This window comes from Capra hircus, chromosome 4, assembly GCF_001704415.2.
Source record: "Capra hircus breed San Clemente chromosome 4, ASM170441v1, whole genome shotgun sequence".
In the NCBI taxonomy this organism is placed as follows: domain Eukaryota; kingdom Metazoa; phylum Chordata; class Mammalia; order Artiodactyla; family Bovidae; genus Capra; species Capra hircus.
Window position 1 is genome coordinate 27,459,546 of NC_030811.1, and position 14,891 is coordinate 27,474,436.

Consider the following 14,891-nt stretch of genomic DNA (forward strand, 5'->3'; position numbering starts at 1 on the left):
CACTGCACGATGACCAGACTGTACCCAGGACATGAGCTGCCTCAATTCTGAGAACTGACCACAAAGAATTGGGAACAAGTGCACCCTGGAACTGAAGATTAACTGTACCTAAAACAACCAAGATGATGCTGTTCAGACCACCGATGACCAATTTGAAGATGACTGTTAGAAATGACTATGCTGTTTCTGCATGTAGGCCCCCTGCCCCAGACTCTGTCTATAAATGCTGTTACCTCTGATTGTCAGGGAGGGGAGTCTGCCTTTGGACAGATGTCCTCCACTCTCCCCACCAAGTGGCAGCCCTCTAAAATGAAGCAAACTTTCCTTTCCACCAACCTGGCCTGCTCATTGGCTTTTGAGCAGCAAGGAGCCAGACCCCCCCATGCATACCTTTCTGTAACATTCATAGCTTTACACTTAACATAGGGTATGGGGGCAGGAAGACACACATTCTTGCTTGGGGTAAGTGGGGCACCACAAAAATATCTCCCAGTCAGTCGCCATCAGTCTCAGGATTTCTTTCACTTTGGGCTTGTAGCAGCCCTGTCTCTGTTCCTCCAACCTCTCCCTTGTAGGAGAGAGTTGGATTTCTCCCCAGGTCCTTTCCTTGAGACTGGCTTTTTTGGCTTTGCTTGGCTGCTTTGGGGTTTCAATTGAGCAAACAGAACACTTTTTCCGCACTTGTTTCCCCAAGGAGTGAGCTATTGCTCCTAATTAGTCCTCCAGCCTAGGGCCCCGCCCTCCCTTCCATAGCACAACCTACAACAATTAGGGACTCATCTGGAGGTTTACTGATGGACGTACAGAAGCGACTTGTTATAAACACCATCTTAGCTCTCCCAGGGTCATTTGGGCCACAATAGGAAAACTGCCCTATAGAAGTTTGTAATAAGTGCACTGAATGAAGCCAGGGAAGACCACCCTGTTTGGGCCAGGTGTTAGGGTCCCCAGAAGTTCTCTCCTAAGGAACTGGCTACAGGAGCCTGCATGTTGTACTCATCGGCGTTCTCTTGTTCCCAGAGACTGTGGCTCAATGTGGCTCTCATAGGTATATTCGAAATGACCGGGGATGATGCTGGCAAGGATGTGTTGTCATTGCAGTTGAAATTCTCTATTTCAGTGGCACTGCTGGTGTTTCTGGAGTAGCCCAGGAACATTGAAAGCAACAGAAGAAAAAGAAAGCATTGGTAAGAATCGAATTTTAAAACTGTTGTTTAATTATGTTTTTTCCAGCACAGATACCTTCAACCCAGATCTGGGTTGAAGTGAAAAGGCACCAAAAAGAAAGTTAAAAATAACACACACTTAGTATTCAGAGATAAGTGCGATGAGTATTTTTTTCCAATGAAAATAATTTTAGGGTTATTTAGCCAGAGACAGGTAATATGGACTAATAATCTAAAAATGTCTTTGCCATGAAACACCTATAACTGCTAGTTGAAATATAATCCACAGGATTTTAAATGTATCATTACATTTATGAAAACTAAAGTAAAAATCCCTGGGGCCCAAAATTAAAGATCAATGAGGTATGAGTTAAAGCCGGGCTGCCTGAGGGGCTAGCCAGTCTTGGTGACCCGGGCCCTAGGTTTGTTTGTTTGTTTACTGGGGCTATGCTGGGTCTTTGCCCCCGTGCAGGCTTCTCTAGGTGTGCTGGGTGGTGGCTGCTCTCTCTGTGCGCGCCTGGGCTTCTCACTGCAGCGGTCTCTCCTGTTGCAGAGTACAGGCTCTAGTGTACAGGGATTTGGTTGCTATGTGGCATGTGGAATCCTCCCAGAGCAGGGATTGAACTCATGTCCCCTGCGTTGGAGGTGGATTCTTAACCACTGGATCTTCAGGGTAAGTCCAGGCCTTGGGTATTTATGGCCATGTGGCCCAGGAGGTTAAGTATTGGGACCCAGCTCCTGGGACATTAACTTGAGAAAGTTAATTCTTAGATAGGTTGATAAGGAATCTGAGGCCCTCAAGGAGGAGAAGGGAACAAACTTTTTTTTTCTATATTGCTTTATCTTAGTCACAGGAGACTTTTTTTTTTTAAACTGTGAGTTGTAATGGCAACAATCTATTTCTTGTAAGACTAACTTTCTTTAAAGCCAGAGCTAATGATTATACAAAACAACACATCTTGCTCAAGGGTATGTTTTTCCTTCCCTGGTGGCTCAGAGGTTAAAGTGTCCGCCTGCAATGCAGGAGACCTGGGTTCGATCCCTGGGTCGGGAAGATCCCCTGGAGAAGGAAATGGCAACCCACTCCAGTATTCTTGCCTGGAGAATCCCATGGACGGAGGAGCCTGGTGGGCTACAGTCCACGGGGTCGCAAAGAGTCACTTTTCAGTGATTACACAAAACAACACATCTTGCTCAAGGGTATGTTTTTCCTTAAGCTCCGTACTAATGATTATGTAATAACAATGTTTCTTGCTTGAGGACATGTTTCTCCTTCTTAACAGTAACCCTCTGTCTAATCTTGTTATCTTATGTTGTGGGAGTAGATCTGGTAAAACTTTCCTATTGTTTACTATTGTTAGTTCTAAATGTTATCTTAAAATGTATGTTGTGGGAGTGGGTCTGGTAAGACCTACTCTTAGTGAAAGAAAGAAAGTGAAGTTGCTCAGTCTGACCCCATAGACTAGCCCACTAGGCTCCTCCGTCCATGGAATTTTCCAGGCAAGAGTACTGGAGTGGGTTGCCATTTCCTTCTCCAGGAGATCTTCCTGACCCAGGGATTGGACCGGGGTCTCCTGCATTGCAGGCAGACACTTTACTCTCTGAGCCACCAGGGAAGCCCAAAGTGAAAAGTGAAATTGTTAGTCACTCAGCCATGTCTGACTGTTTATGACCCCATGGACTTTAGCCCCCCAGGTTCCTCTGTCCATGGGGATTCTCCAGGAAAGAAAACTGAAGTGGGTTGCCATGCCCTTCTCCAGGGGCTTTCCCCTGTTGGTTACTAACCAACTGAAGAAGTATATAAAGCCTTGATAAGACTAGTGAGTGGGGCACTCTCCGTCCCCCTTCTGATGTCTATGTCAGAAGCTTTCTCTGTCTCTTTTCCACTGTAATAAAACTTCTGCCACATGAAGCTCTGAGTGCCTGAAGCCTTGGCCCTGGTTCTGAAGCTAAATTCTCTTCGGAGATCACGAATCCGACACCGGTCAAGATATTTGCATAAGTCCAGGACTTTCAAAGCCACCTTCTTGACAAAAGGGGATATCAAGGACTTCCCTGGTGATCCAGTGATACCAGGGAATACACCTGGTATCCAAGAATACACCTGCTGATGCAGGGGACACAGGTTCAATCCCTGGTCTGGGAAGATTCCACATGCTACTAAGCCTGCGCTCCATGGCAAAAGAAGCCACCGCAATGAGAAGCCCGTGCACTACAATTAGAGAGCAGCCCCTGCTCTCTGCAGCTAGAGAAACCTTGCATGTGTAGCAGTGAAGACCCTGTGCAGTCAAAAATTAATGAGTTAATTTAAAGGGGCAGGGAATACCAGAGAGAAATCCATCCAGTGTCAAAGCCAACATGGATTCTGGGTCAACGATTCCAACTTGGATTCTGGGTCAAAACAAAAGTCTCTGTTGAAAATCCTTATCCTTGGGACTGTCTCAATATTGGTTTGAGATCTGAAATGATACAGGGTCCAATAACTTCCAAGCTGAGAAACTAATGTAAAAAATTTCTCCTGAGCCATGAATCTCTCTGAGGCATCCAACAGAAGCAAACTTACAATGGTTCTGTGGGGTCAAACCCTGCCCCTCCAACTTAGGCCAACATGAATCCCACAGACATAGGCCTGTTTGAGAAAAGCTCAGATAAAATATTGCAGCTACGGATAGCCCCAAGGCCCAGAGGGTCAGTATCTACGTGAGCGACAGCAGAGAGAAGCAGCAGGGCGTCTGATGTGCCTGTAAACAGCAGGGCTTCTACACTGCCTGCAGCGTCTCAGCAGAAAGTGCAACCAGCCAATTTAGAAAGAAGGAAACTGGGGAAGTAAGTGCAAGGGGTCTGTGGCACAGTCTGAAGAGGCTGTTGAAGTATGTGCCTTAAGAACTCTCAAAACCACCAGAACACTCTCCCTTGCAGGGCATGGCCTCTGGAAATGGAATCCAAATTGAGTAAGACAGGAACAATAGAAGAAAAGGAAAGAGAACAAATCAGCTAAAAATAGGAACACAGCATGGGAATCCTAAAATGCTTAAGTCCATAAGTGAAATCGCTCAGCTGTGTCTGGACTTTTGCAACCCGGTGGACTGTAGCCTGCCAGGCTCTTCCATCCATGGGATTCTCCAGGCAAGAGTACTGGAGCGGGTTGCCATTTCCTTCTCCAGGGGATCTTCCTGACCCAGGGATTGAACCCCGGTCTCCCGCATTGTAGGCAGACGCTTCACCATCTGAGCCACCAGGGAAGTCCATAAACACTTTACAAAAACAACACAAGAGGGAGCTCTGAGCCCAAACCAGACAGCTACCTTGACCAAGCCCTCACTCCCAGAGGTTTAGGAAAACCGTTTTCCATAAACACAAGCATCAGAAAAGGATCATAATCCAAGATCATAATCCAAGGAAGAAAGAGGCTATGAAGCATCTTAACTCCTTACAGACAACGAATGCACGCTAAAAAGACGTGCCTGCAAAACAAACAAAAACCGCAACCCAGCATTTCAGAATGAGCTCAGTTAAGACAATGACAGAGCATATAGGAAAGAGCCAAGTCAGCCAGAACCTAGAGACTTATAAATGCGGTGACAAAATTAAGAAAAGCATCAGGCATTTCTAAAGAAACAAAAATTACTTCCAAAATGAAGGAACACGAAAATGAACAAAGCAGCTAATGCCTTAAGAGAAAGAGGAGAGCAAAAGTCCTCTCCTTGAGTTTCAGAAATAAGAAAGTGGCAGGTAATTAGATAGCAAAGATGATCCAACCCACATATAGTGAGCATACCGTAAGAAGAAAATTTAATATTATAATTCAAGAAAACAATCTTGAAGTCAGAAAAAAAAAAAAAGACTGCCAAGTATATGTAAAGGTGAACCATGGCCTGGGAGGTGGTGAAGGACAGGGAGGCCTGGCATGCTGCAGTCCACGGGGTCACAGAGAGGGGGACACAACTGAGCGGCTAAACAACAACAAATGGCCTGGGAGAACTGACCTGGCATGACCACCACTGCGACCCCAGAGCGAGGCTATGGAAGCACTGAGAGACAGGATGTGTGGCGAGTCCTTTGTACAGAGCTGCTGCCTTGTCCCACCCCAGCTGAAGGAGAGAGGCTTTCTGCGACCACCCAGAGCCCTTGAGCAGTAGTCCCCAGGGTCTGGGAAACTCAGTAGTTGGGGGCACAACTCCTGCCCAGGGAGTATGGAGGGTGGGAGAAATGGGAGAGCAGGTTTCTTAGATGATGGATGGAGTGATGAGGATCTGTGTGCGTCTGTGTCCAGGAGGCACAGTCCCCCATCCACTAGCCGGTCATTTCCTGAGGACCAGATGTGAACTGTACCAGGGAGAGAGCCAGCCTGGAGCCACTATGAACCCTGCCTGACTCCCTTAAAGGGGAGGGGACACTGACAGCTAGTGCCCGGCAGGCACAGATGCCTGCAGATCCAGGGCCTGGCGGGGGAGGGGGGTGGGGCTTGCCTTGGGGTGAGGGGTGTTAAGTGCATGGCGCATGCTAAGTTGCTTCAGTCTGTCTGACTCTTTGTGATCCTATGGACTGTAGACTGCCAGGCTCCTCTGTCTATGGGGATTCTCCAGGCAAGAATACTGGGGTGAGTTGCCATGCCCTCCTCCAGGGGATCTTCCCGACCCGAAGATGGATCCTGTGTCTCCTGCATCATAGGTGGATTCTTTACCTCTGAGCCACCGGGGAAGCCCGAGGGGTGGTAAGGAGGGGACTTCAAATAACCCAAGAAAGCTCCTAAGAGAAAAAGTCAGTTTCAAAATCAAGAAACAGGGGGCTTCCCCTGTGGTCCAGTGATTAAGACTCCACCTTCTAATGTAGGGGATTCGGTTTTGATCCCTGGTCAGGGAACTCAGTTGCCTCAAGGCCGAAAAGCCAGAGCATAAACGACAGATGCAGTGTTGTAACAAGTTCAATAGAGACCTTAAAGATAGTCCACATTATTAAAAAAAAAAAAATTGTAGGGGCTTCCCTGGCGGTACAGTTCCCTGGAGGCACAGTTCCCTGGAGGCACAGTTCCCTGGTGGTACAGTGGATAAAAGTATACAGGTTTGATTCCTGGTCCGCGAAGATTCCACATACCATGGAGCAACTAAGCCCACGAACTGCAACTACTGAAGCCCGGGCACCTAGAGGCCGTGCTCCGCAACAAGAGAAGCCAGCACAATGAGAAACCTGAGCGTGACAACTAGAGCAAGCCACTGTGCAACAACAAAGACTCAGCACAATCAGAAATAAATAATAAATACAAATTATATTTTAAAAAATCTTCAACAATAAAATCAAATCAGAAACCTGAAGGAGAGGAGTGACAACCCAGTCCCCACAAAGAAGGGCCATCATAATATAAGGCCATGCTGACTGAAGAGGGGTGATGTGGCCACTTCAGAATTTTGATAATTTTCAGGCACTGGATGTTTTAATTTCAGAATTGAGGTTGCTTTTGCAGTTTAAAGGGACCAAAGAGCCCTTTTATATTCTAAGAAGGAGCCCATATATGCTTAGGGGGCCTGCCCAGAGACCAGCTTTTACTCAGGAGCAAGAGGAAGACTTTTCCCACTGAAAAAAATTATAAAAGGAAGAACAAATTTTTGCATTTTGATGATGCCCTCCAACTTGTACTTGTTCAATGTATTGACTGCATGATCTTGTGTTGGTTTTTCTATCACTTGTTACAGAAAGAATCTAACACAGTGACTTAGTAGATAGTAAAGCTTTGGAGCCAGCTGTAGTCTCCTCTATGGGTTAATGTCTATTCTGTCCATTTTACAGAATAGATAAATGAGGCAAAGAGGCCTCAGGATTGTCTTACCCAAGGGACCCTTGAGAGCTGGGACTGTCAACATCTAACTCCGTAAGTCTGCTATTATCACCCTTCTTTGAATTAACCTATTCATCTTCACTCCTTTTACTGAACATCTTCCATATGAAAACACTGGGGTTTGCCTAGGGAATATTTAGATCAAGCAGCCACAGATCCTGTTTCCAAGAACAGGCTTATAATAAAATGAAGGGGAAACATTACATGTAAAAGCCAAAAGTGAAAAGAAGGAACTGAGGTGGGTAGGCAGAGGGTGTCACTGACTCTCCACCCCACCATGACTCTAGGCTGTGGGCAAGGGATGCCAGGGCAGCCTGCATGGAGGACCCACCTGGGTACTGTGAGCTGGGAAGTTCCTGAGAGGTTCAAGAAACGGTCACTGTTCTGCTCGGCAGCCAACAGCATGGAGCTCTCACTGGGCTGGGAGGATGATGGCAGGCTGCTTTCAGACTGGATGGAGAAATTGACAGTCAGATGACCGGGTCTGATCTCCAATAGCTCTTGGCCTTCTCAGGCCAGAACCTTGAAGAAATTCACTTATGTCTTCCAGCCTAGTCCCGGGAACTGTTCCTTAAATGTTAAGCCCTGGAATCATCAGACCAAAAGCAGGGCCCCTAGCAGGATCTCCTCTCCCTGATGGACTGCTTTGGCTACTCTGCCTAGAGCCAAGGTCTGATCCTTAGGAACGAGAGCAGCAGAGCTGTAAGGCTGACTTCGAAGTCAGTGACCAAGTACCTAAGGCATATCACTTAAATGCGATGAAGCAAGTGTTTAGATCTTGAAATCTGGAGGTTTAAGGCTATCTAATCTATCATGCTTTTCCTTCTTATGCTTCTACCCTAAGCAGGTACTGGGAAAGCCTTCTGTATGTCAAAAGAAGAAGGAAAAAAAAACCCTTAAATAAACTAAAAGGGAAAACCAAATCCTTAGAACAAATATTTGCAAAAACTCATGATTAAAGGCTTAAAGTTCCTGACATATAAAAAGCTCTGTTTTATAAATCAACTTAGAAAAATGCAAAGTTGCCAACAGGAAAATGGCCAAAGAAAGCAAAAGATGGTGCATAAAAAAAAAAAAGTTGGCGTTCAAATTCATTGACAATCAAAGAGCTGCTACTTTATTTTTTAACCTGTCATATTAGATAAGGAAAATTTATGCTTCTCAATTGTGATAAGGATACAGTGACACAGTCACTCATATTATTAGAGAGAGTAGAATTTGGTATGAATTTCCTGGAAATAATCTGACAATATGTACTGAGAGCCTTAAAAATGTTCACACCCTTTGAATTCTGCTTCTAAATCTATTCTGGGAAAACCATCAGAAATGTGGACAATACATAAATGCTTGTTTTAGCATCAGTTACAATAATGAAAAGTTAGGAATTACTCTGAATGTCTGATATTAGAGGAATGGTGAAGTAAATTTTAACTCATTCATACAATTGAATAGCATGAAATTATCAAAATGATGTGTACAGAGGGCTTTTGAAAGAAATGGGAAATGCTTATGATACATGATATAATCTAAACTGGAAAAAAAGCAACATTGAGAAATATATTTATATATGTAATGTCCTCAAAGATATAAATTAAAAATTAAGATGAAAGACTAGAAGAATATAGGCCAAAATGTTCCAAATGATTGCTTAGCGCTAGAGAGGAGTGGGGGTGATTTTTCTGTAATTTTCTGATTTTTCTTCAGTGAACATTATTCCTTTATAACACTGAGGAAAAAAAAACAAACCCAGAAAACAATTTTTTAGTGAGTTCAGTACTTTATCTCTTTTTAGGAAAATAAAATTACTTTTTAATGTCTGTAGATCTCAGTGTGGTGTGTGCATATCACTGATTTGAAAAAGAAGGCTGCTGATCCCCACGCAGTGCTAGACTCTAACATCCATCCATTCTCCAGAGACGGTACATCTCCAATTCCCAGCTGACCCTATGGATCTTGGCAGGATCTTGGTGAAACTTACTGTTTCTGCTGAGCGGCAGGGCAACTTGGGCACCAGGCAGTGAGAGATTCGGATTCTTGGATCTTTGGTGGTGATGGATAGACCTCTCTGCAGAATGTTCACCAAACGGATCCAGAACTGAAACACGGTCTCGGGGTGTTTTTCGTGGAGCCTCAGGTAGTAGATCTTTTCAGTCACTGTCCTAACCCTTAGGATGCGCTGGAGCCGGTCATAGATTCGCAGTTCCACATACTTCAGGGGCAGAATCCTGGGCACAATCAGGAAATTCCCATGACAGAGGCCCCAGTGGTTTTAATGAAACCCATTAGACTCCTGCCTCTGGGGGATGCCGGAGAGCAAAAGCTTGTTGTCTGAGGGTGGAAAAGATCACTAAAACCTATTCTTCTCTGATTTCTAGAGCCTTGGTTATTGAAGAGTCTGCTCAAACCAATAACAATGGCTGATGGTTGATGTGTGCAATCTCATTTAACCCTCACAACAACCCCTTGATGAAGGAACAATAAGTAGTATTAATTCCCTGTTACAGAATTTGAAACTGTGGCTCAGAGAAGCTAGGTGATTTGCCCAAGCTTAGATCTTCTTAGGTAGGAACGGGAACTAAGATTTTCTGACTCCATCTCCAGGTCTCCTTCTCCCTAGATCCTGAGTAACTGTGCTGAAAGAGTAGCGAGAAGGATGGAGGTCTGGTATTTTACATCCAGTATTTTTTTTCAATTTCAATACCTCATAATCCTATTTGACTTTCATATCGCTCACCTTTCTTTTTGAAAACGTCCAAGTCTATATTGACAAAACAAAAATAAGCAAAAGGAAGCCAAGATTCTCGAAAACTAGGAAGAGACAGGATCTGGTGCTCTACCCTAGCACCAAGTACAGCACTTGGTACATACAGACACTAAATAAATACTTGTTAAATGATCGAAGGAAGTCTACACAGTTTATGCTAAAGAATACTGTCCTTTCTTCTTGTCTAGAGACCAGTGGCAAAACAATTCAGTTGTTCACTCAGCCCCTTCCAGCACCTCCCTCAAATCTTCCTTTACCTGCTGAGGGTGATGACTGGGGCACTCCCAGGTGTGCTCCAGGTGGAAAACTGACCCTGGGGCCAGGTGACGTTGGCCATCAGGAGGATGTTGGGTAGTGGCAAGGAGGGTACGGATGAGGTCACCCCAAGGATCACAGTGGTTGGCCCTTCACAGTCATCCATCCAGTTCCCCGGCTTAGTGACCTAGAAGTTAGCCCCAGGCACATGGAGTCAGACAGAAACAGAAGACAGGGGTGGAAGATTACAGGTGCTAGAAAACGGCACTTCAACTTGGCAACAGGCTTGGAGCACCTGTGTTCTTGCGCACAGGGCTGGGCCATGACCTGCCGTCCATCCTTCCTGTGGGTTCTCCCCAAAGAGACTTTAGGTCATTGGCAACAGGAAGTTGGTCACCCTCCTCTGTGTCCTTTGCATGACTACCTTTAAAAGGACGTACTGGTAAGACAAAGCTGATCACCACTTCATTCCTCCGTCCTTGGGCAGAAGAAGGCAGCACAGGTTTCTAATGATCTGGAAGGGGGATTATGCAAAGAAAGTTCCAGAAGGGGAGGAGAATGAGGAAAAAACTGTTGAATGGGGAAGATCCAGGCAGCCCAACTTGAGAAAGTTTTGGGGAGCTTCCCTCAAGACGAATGATGGTCAGTCTGGCTTGCTGCTGGGTCCTGAGAGGAATACCTGTTCTCTTGCAGCGCTCAGGGCTGTGGCAGGACAGGAAGATGGCAGCCTGGCACTTGGGCGCAGTCTCAGCTGAGACACCCCCACACCTCACTGTCCAGGACAGGCAGATAAGCACCAGCACTGTAGCATCCAAGAAAGCACAGGGATCAGGATCTAAGGGGTGAGCCCTATGTTCCCAAGACCAGAGGGCCTTCTCCCAGTGTCCCAGACTCTGCAAGATCATCAAGGCCATTCACAGCCTGCGATGGATCTGGGCAACAGGGGAGAGCCCCAGCAATGCCTGAAATGTAGGTTTCCACAAGCCTAGTAGATGGTACTCTGAGAAAAGTAAATTTTGATTTTGAGAAGAAATAAGAGTAACATTTCTTGAAGCCCATGTTGTGGAATGAAATTCATATGTGCTACAAAACACAGAGGGCCACACACACAGAGTAATACATCAACGTTTGCAGGTGATGTTTCTTGGCAGTGATGGTAGCTGGTGACGCTGAGGAGAGGGGAAGGAGGGAGCAGCATAACTCTGGGCTGGATCATTTCAAAGCAGGTTTTAGCTCTGACGAACTAGCTTCAGCAGGCAGGCTTTTCCCCTCCCTGGCACGTCTGAGTCTCCTGGGGCAGCTCAGGGTTGGGGAAGACCTGGAGCTATGAACCAACTCTCTGAGACCTGGGGGACCTCATCAGAAAGAGTCTCACTACTCTGTGAAACGGTCTCCAAATTAAGTTCAACACCCACCTCCGATTATTTCCACCCTCTCTCCCGGGGTTCTCATCACTTTTCAACTCCACCAAATAGATTCCTGACTGCAGACCCTCCCTGTGCATTCCAGCCTCCTGGCTTCACCCAAGAGCTTGAAAACCTTTCCCTCTGCCTGAAAGGTTTTCCCTGCCAACTTTTCCGCTTACCAAAGTCTTAGGAACACCTCAAAGACGCGCTTTCCCAGAATATGGGGAAAGCTTCCACAACCGCCCATGTCAAGGGTTTGCTCTTCTCATGCTATAGGGCTCAGCAGGTCCAAACCCTCTGACATAGAGCTTTCTTAACAACTGCCATTTCACATTATGTCCGTTGAACCTCCAAAGTCACAAGCTTCTTGGCCAGGGGCACTATCTCATCTCTCTTTGCATCTCCTGCCCCTCACACAGCTTGTTGACAAACTGGTGATCTATACCTGCCACGTAGCACAGGGGGGTCACCAGCCAGACCACTGGAGGGAGGTGGGGGAGCACCCTGGTAAAATGTCACATGGATTGAAATGACCATCCCGTGCTCTTGGTGGCTCCATGCTCCTGAGGCCACACTCACTCACTTGAGTGGGTCATATTACTACTCTTCTGGGAATCAGTAGAATCTGGGCAAGGCTAATTTGTCCAGGACCTTGCTGTCATGCAAGGGTGTTTGTAAGACATCCTAGAAAGAAAGAGTTTGGGTTTCAGAGCAGAGATTCTGACAGCCGCCTTCACCCCTTTTTACCAGTCGGTATGCACTGGTGGCCCCAGAACTGTGGACCCCCACCTCACCCCTGGAAAACAGGTCCTGCTATCTCCTTCTGCAGGTATAACTCTATTTCCCCAAAGCATCTGAACTGCAGGGAGGCCTGTGATGCTGTAGGCACAAACCGAGGTGAACTTGGGATCTAGACACTCCTGTTTTCTCTGGCTCTACCTGCTTCCCTGCTTCTTCCTCCTCCCCATGGCTTTCAAAGGCCATGGCATTTGGGGGCCAAACCCTGGGACTAGGCTTTAGGGTACAGGGGTGGGGGGGAGGTGAGGAGAGGGTCCTTGAGTGCATAAGGGTACCTGGACAAAGATGCTTTCAAACACCACTGAGTCAGAGAACAAGTTGAATTCTGGAGAATGAATCAGTTGACAAAGGAGGCCATCTTCCACCCCAAGTTCCACTCCAGGGCCTGGTTCCCTGACCTCAGGTGGGAGGCCCCGAATTTTACTCATTGGTTCTTGGGAAGAATGGGCTGGGGAACATCTCTGGGGCTCCACGCAGACCCAGCCCAACTCCAAGGTGATGTTGTGACCTCTTCTTCCCCCACCTCCACAGCACCACCCCTCCCGATGTAGGGCTGTCCCCCAGGCTGGGGGGTGGGGGATGCTGCGGGCTCACAATGGCAGAAATGACATCAAGGAATGTGACGGGTAACAACAGGAAAGGAAGGCAGACAAGAGGCAAGGAAGGGTTGGCAGTGAGCAGGGCGTGTCTCTCCCCTTTCCTACTCCCTACAGACCAGCAGCCTCCTCCATTCTTCACTAAGCCTCCTCACACACACACAAGGAAAACGAGTCTCCCAAGGCTGTGGCCTGATTGTGAGCTGCCAGAGTAGCAAGGGAGTCTCTCAAGCCTCCCACAAAAACTTTCTCTCTCTGTGTGACCTGCTCGCCCAAATGCCAGGCCTTCACCAGGCCAGGGGAGGTCAGGATGGGGGCCACAATGCAGCCCAATCTTTCCTCCCCACCTCATGAGATGGAAAAAAAAATTTTTTTAACATCAGGTTATTGATGTTTAAAAGCAAAGAGGTTTATTTATTTGGAAGCTGTGCGCGAACGAGGAAGTGTATGCTGGAGCATCAGTGAAAAGATCATGAAAACCAACTGTTATCTTTTTAGGAATTTGAACGAGCCAGTTAAACACAGCCATTATTTAAAATTTAATAATATAAACTGATAACAGTAAATAAGTTATATAAAAAGCAAGGTCATAGATGCCCAAACTCATCACTTCTTAATCGTTTTACTCTATTTTATGTCTCTTTATTCCCTTGGGGTTATTGGTTTCTATTGATAGAAATGATATATAATATGCTACCATTGCGTCTCTCTTCTCAGGGTGTACAGAAAGTTCACAGTGGTTGCTGTCTTGAAACCAGCCATGCTGGGAGGTGTTTACATGATGGAAATCAGCCAGTGCTAAAATCTGGCCTTAATTTATTGCCATTGTGATTGTCTAAAGGGATAAAGAAAATGTCAGTGATGCCAATTAAGAGAGTGTCTATAGCTGTTACATTGTGGACACAAAGAAAAATCTGAGGAAATGATCTTCCAGGATTTGAAATGTTATTATCTAAATTAGCAAAGAAGGTGCTGGTCATTATCCTTAACAGAGTTCCGAAAGGCAACTTTGTTATTTCACATTCCCCTTATTCATGAATGTAAGTGGAAAAATTAGCCAGCATTCATGTCAGAACTACACTGGCTTGTTAGTTACACAGGTTGGCTAGGAACACAAAAATTCGACAAAAATCCATGAAAGCTTTCTATGAGAATCATCTGGCATCTGAAAGTTACAGTAGAATATTGTATAGTCTATTGTTGTAAATTGTGTGCTTTAAAGTAAATTTTTATTAAGTAAAATGTTATTAAGTAAGATTTTTTTTAAAGAAAAAAAATGTATACTTATACATATTTCCCCTTTCCACCGCCCCCTTGGAAAGCTGGTGGTTAGACATTTAACAGCTCACCACTGTGGTGGTGCCAACTACTCTGCCACTGCAGTTCTTTCCCTGGTTCCAGGACACAAACTTTCCCTTAAAGGCATCTTCAGGTTGCATGAAGTTGAGGAGGGATGAGCCATTAGTTACCTCTCTCAGATGTTGGCTGTACAGCTACAGGCTCTCTCACTTGGTGCTTCAACAGGCCAAGGGGTGAGTTCTCTCATCTTTTAAACTCTCAAGACACACACTGCTGCAGTCCACCCATGACTGTGCTTGAATCTTCTGCTGCCTCTCCTATCAGGAGGGAAACCTGCTTCTCGTTGTTTTCCCAAAGCTGTGACATCAGAAGCAGGATTAGCTTATTTCTTCTTAAGACTCACTCATTAGAAGAAAAAATTCTTCTCTTTTATTGATGCAAAGTCTGTAAGACCAGGGATTTAAACTTCAAACACTTCAAGACTATTACTTTCCTTTTCTTATCTCAGTGCGCTCTGTAACATTATTTCTCCTTTCCTTGTAAAAAGAAAAAACAAAAAACAATCAGGAAACTTCTCTTACAATGTTTGTAGCATAAACCAAAAATTTAAACAATATAGAGAACATCAGCATGACCGCTTATGCTAGAGTACCTCACTCACTTGCATAGGAAGTTCTAGTGTTAAATAAGTGGGAGAATGTTCCCTGAAACACTGTCTGCAGTAACAAAAGACTGGAGACAACTTAAATGCCCATCAACAGGGTGGCAGTTAAA

General features: G+C 45.6%; 1 protein-coding gene across 1 annotated transcript; it reads right to left on the reverse strand.

Moving 5' to 3' along the window:
* On the reverse strand, window positions 773–12,749 carry FAM71F2 (family with sequence similarity 71 member F2). The gene is made up of 5 exons (XM_005679438.3): window positions 12,498–12,749; window positions 10,021–10,205; window positions 8,978–9,224; window positions 7,331–7,449; window positions 773–1,137 (listed from the first exon to the last, which is right to left on the reverse strand). The coding sequence occupies exons 1-5, from the start codon at window positions 12,648–12,650 to the stop codon at window positions 939–941; spliced, it is 903 nt and encodes a 300-aa protein (XP_005679495.1). The 5' UTR covers window positions 12,651–12,749; the 3' UTR covers window positions 773–938.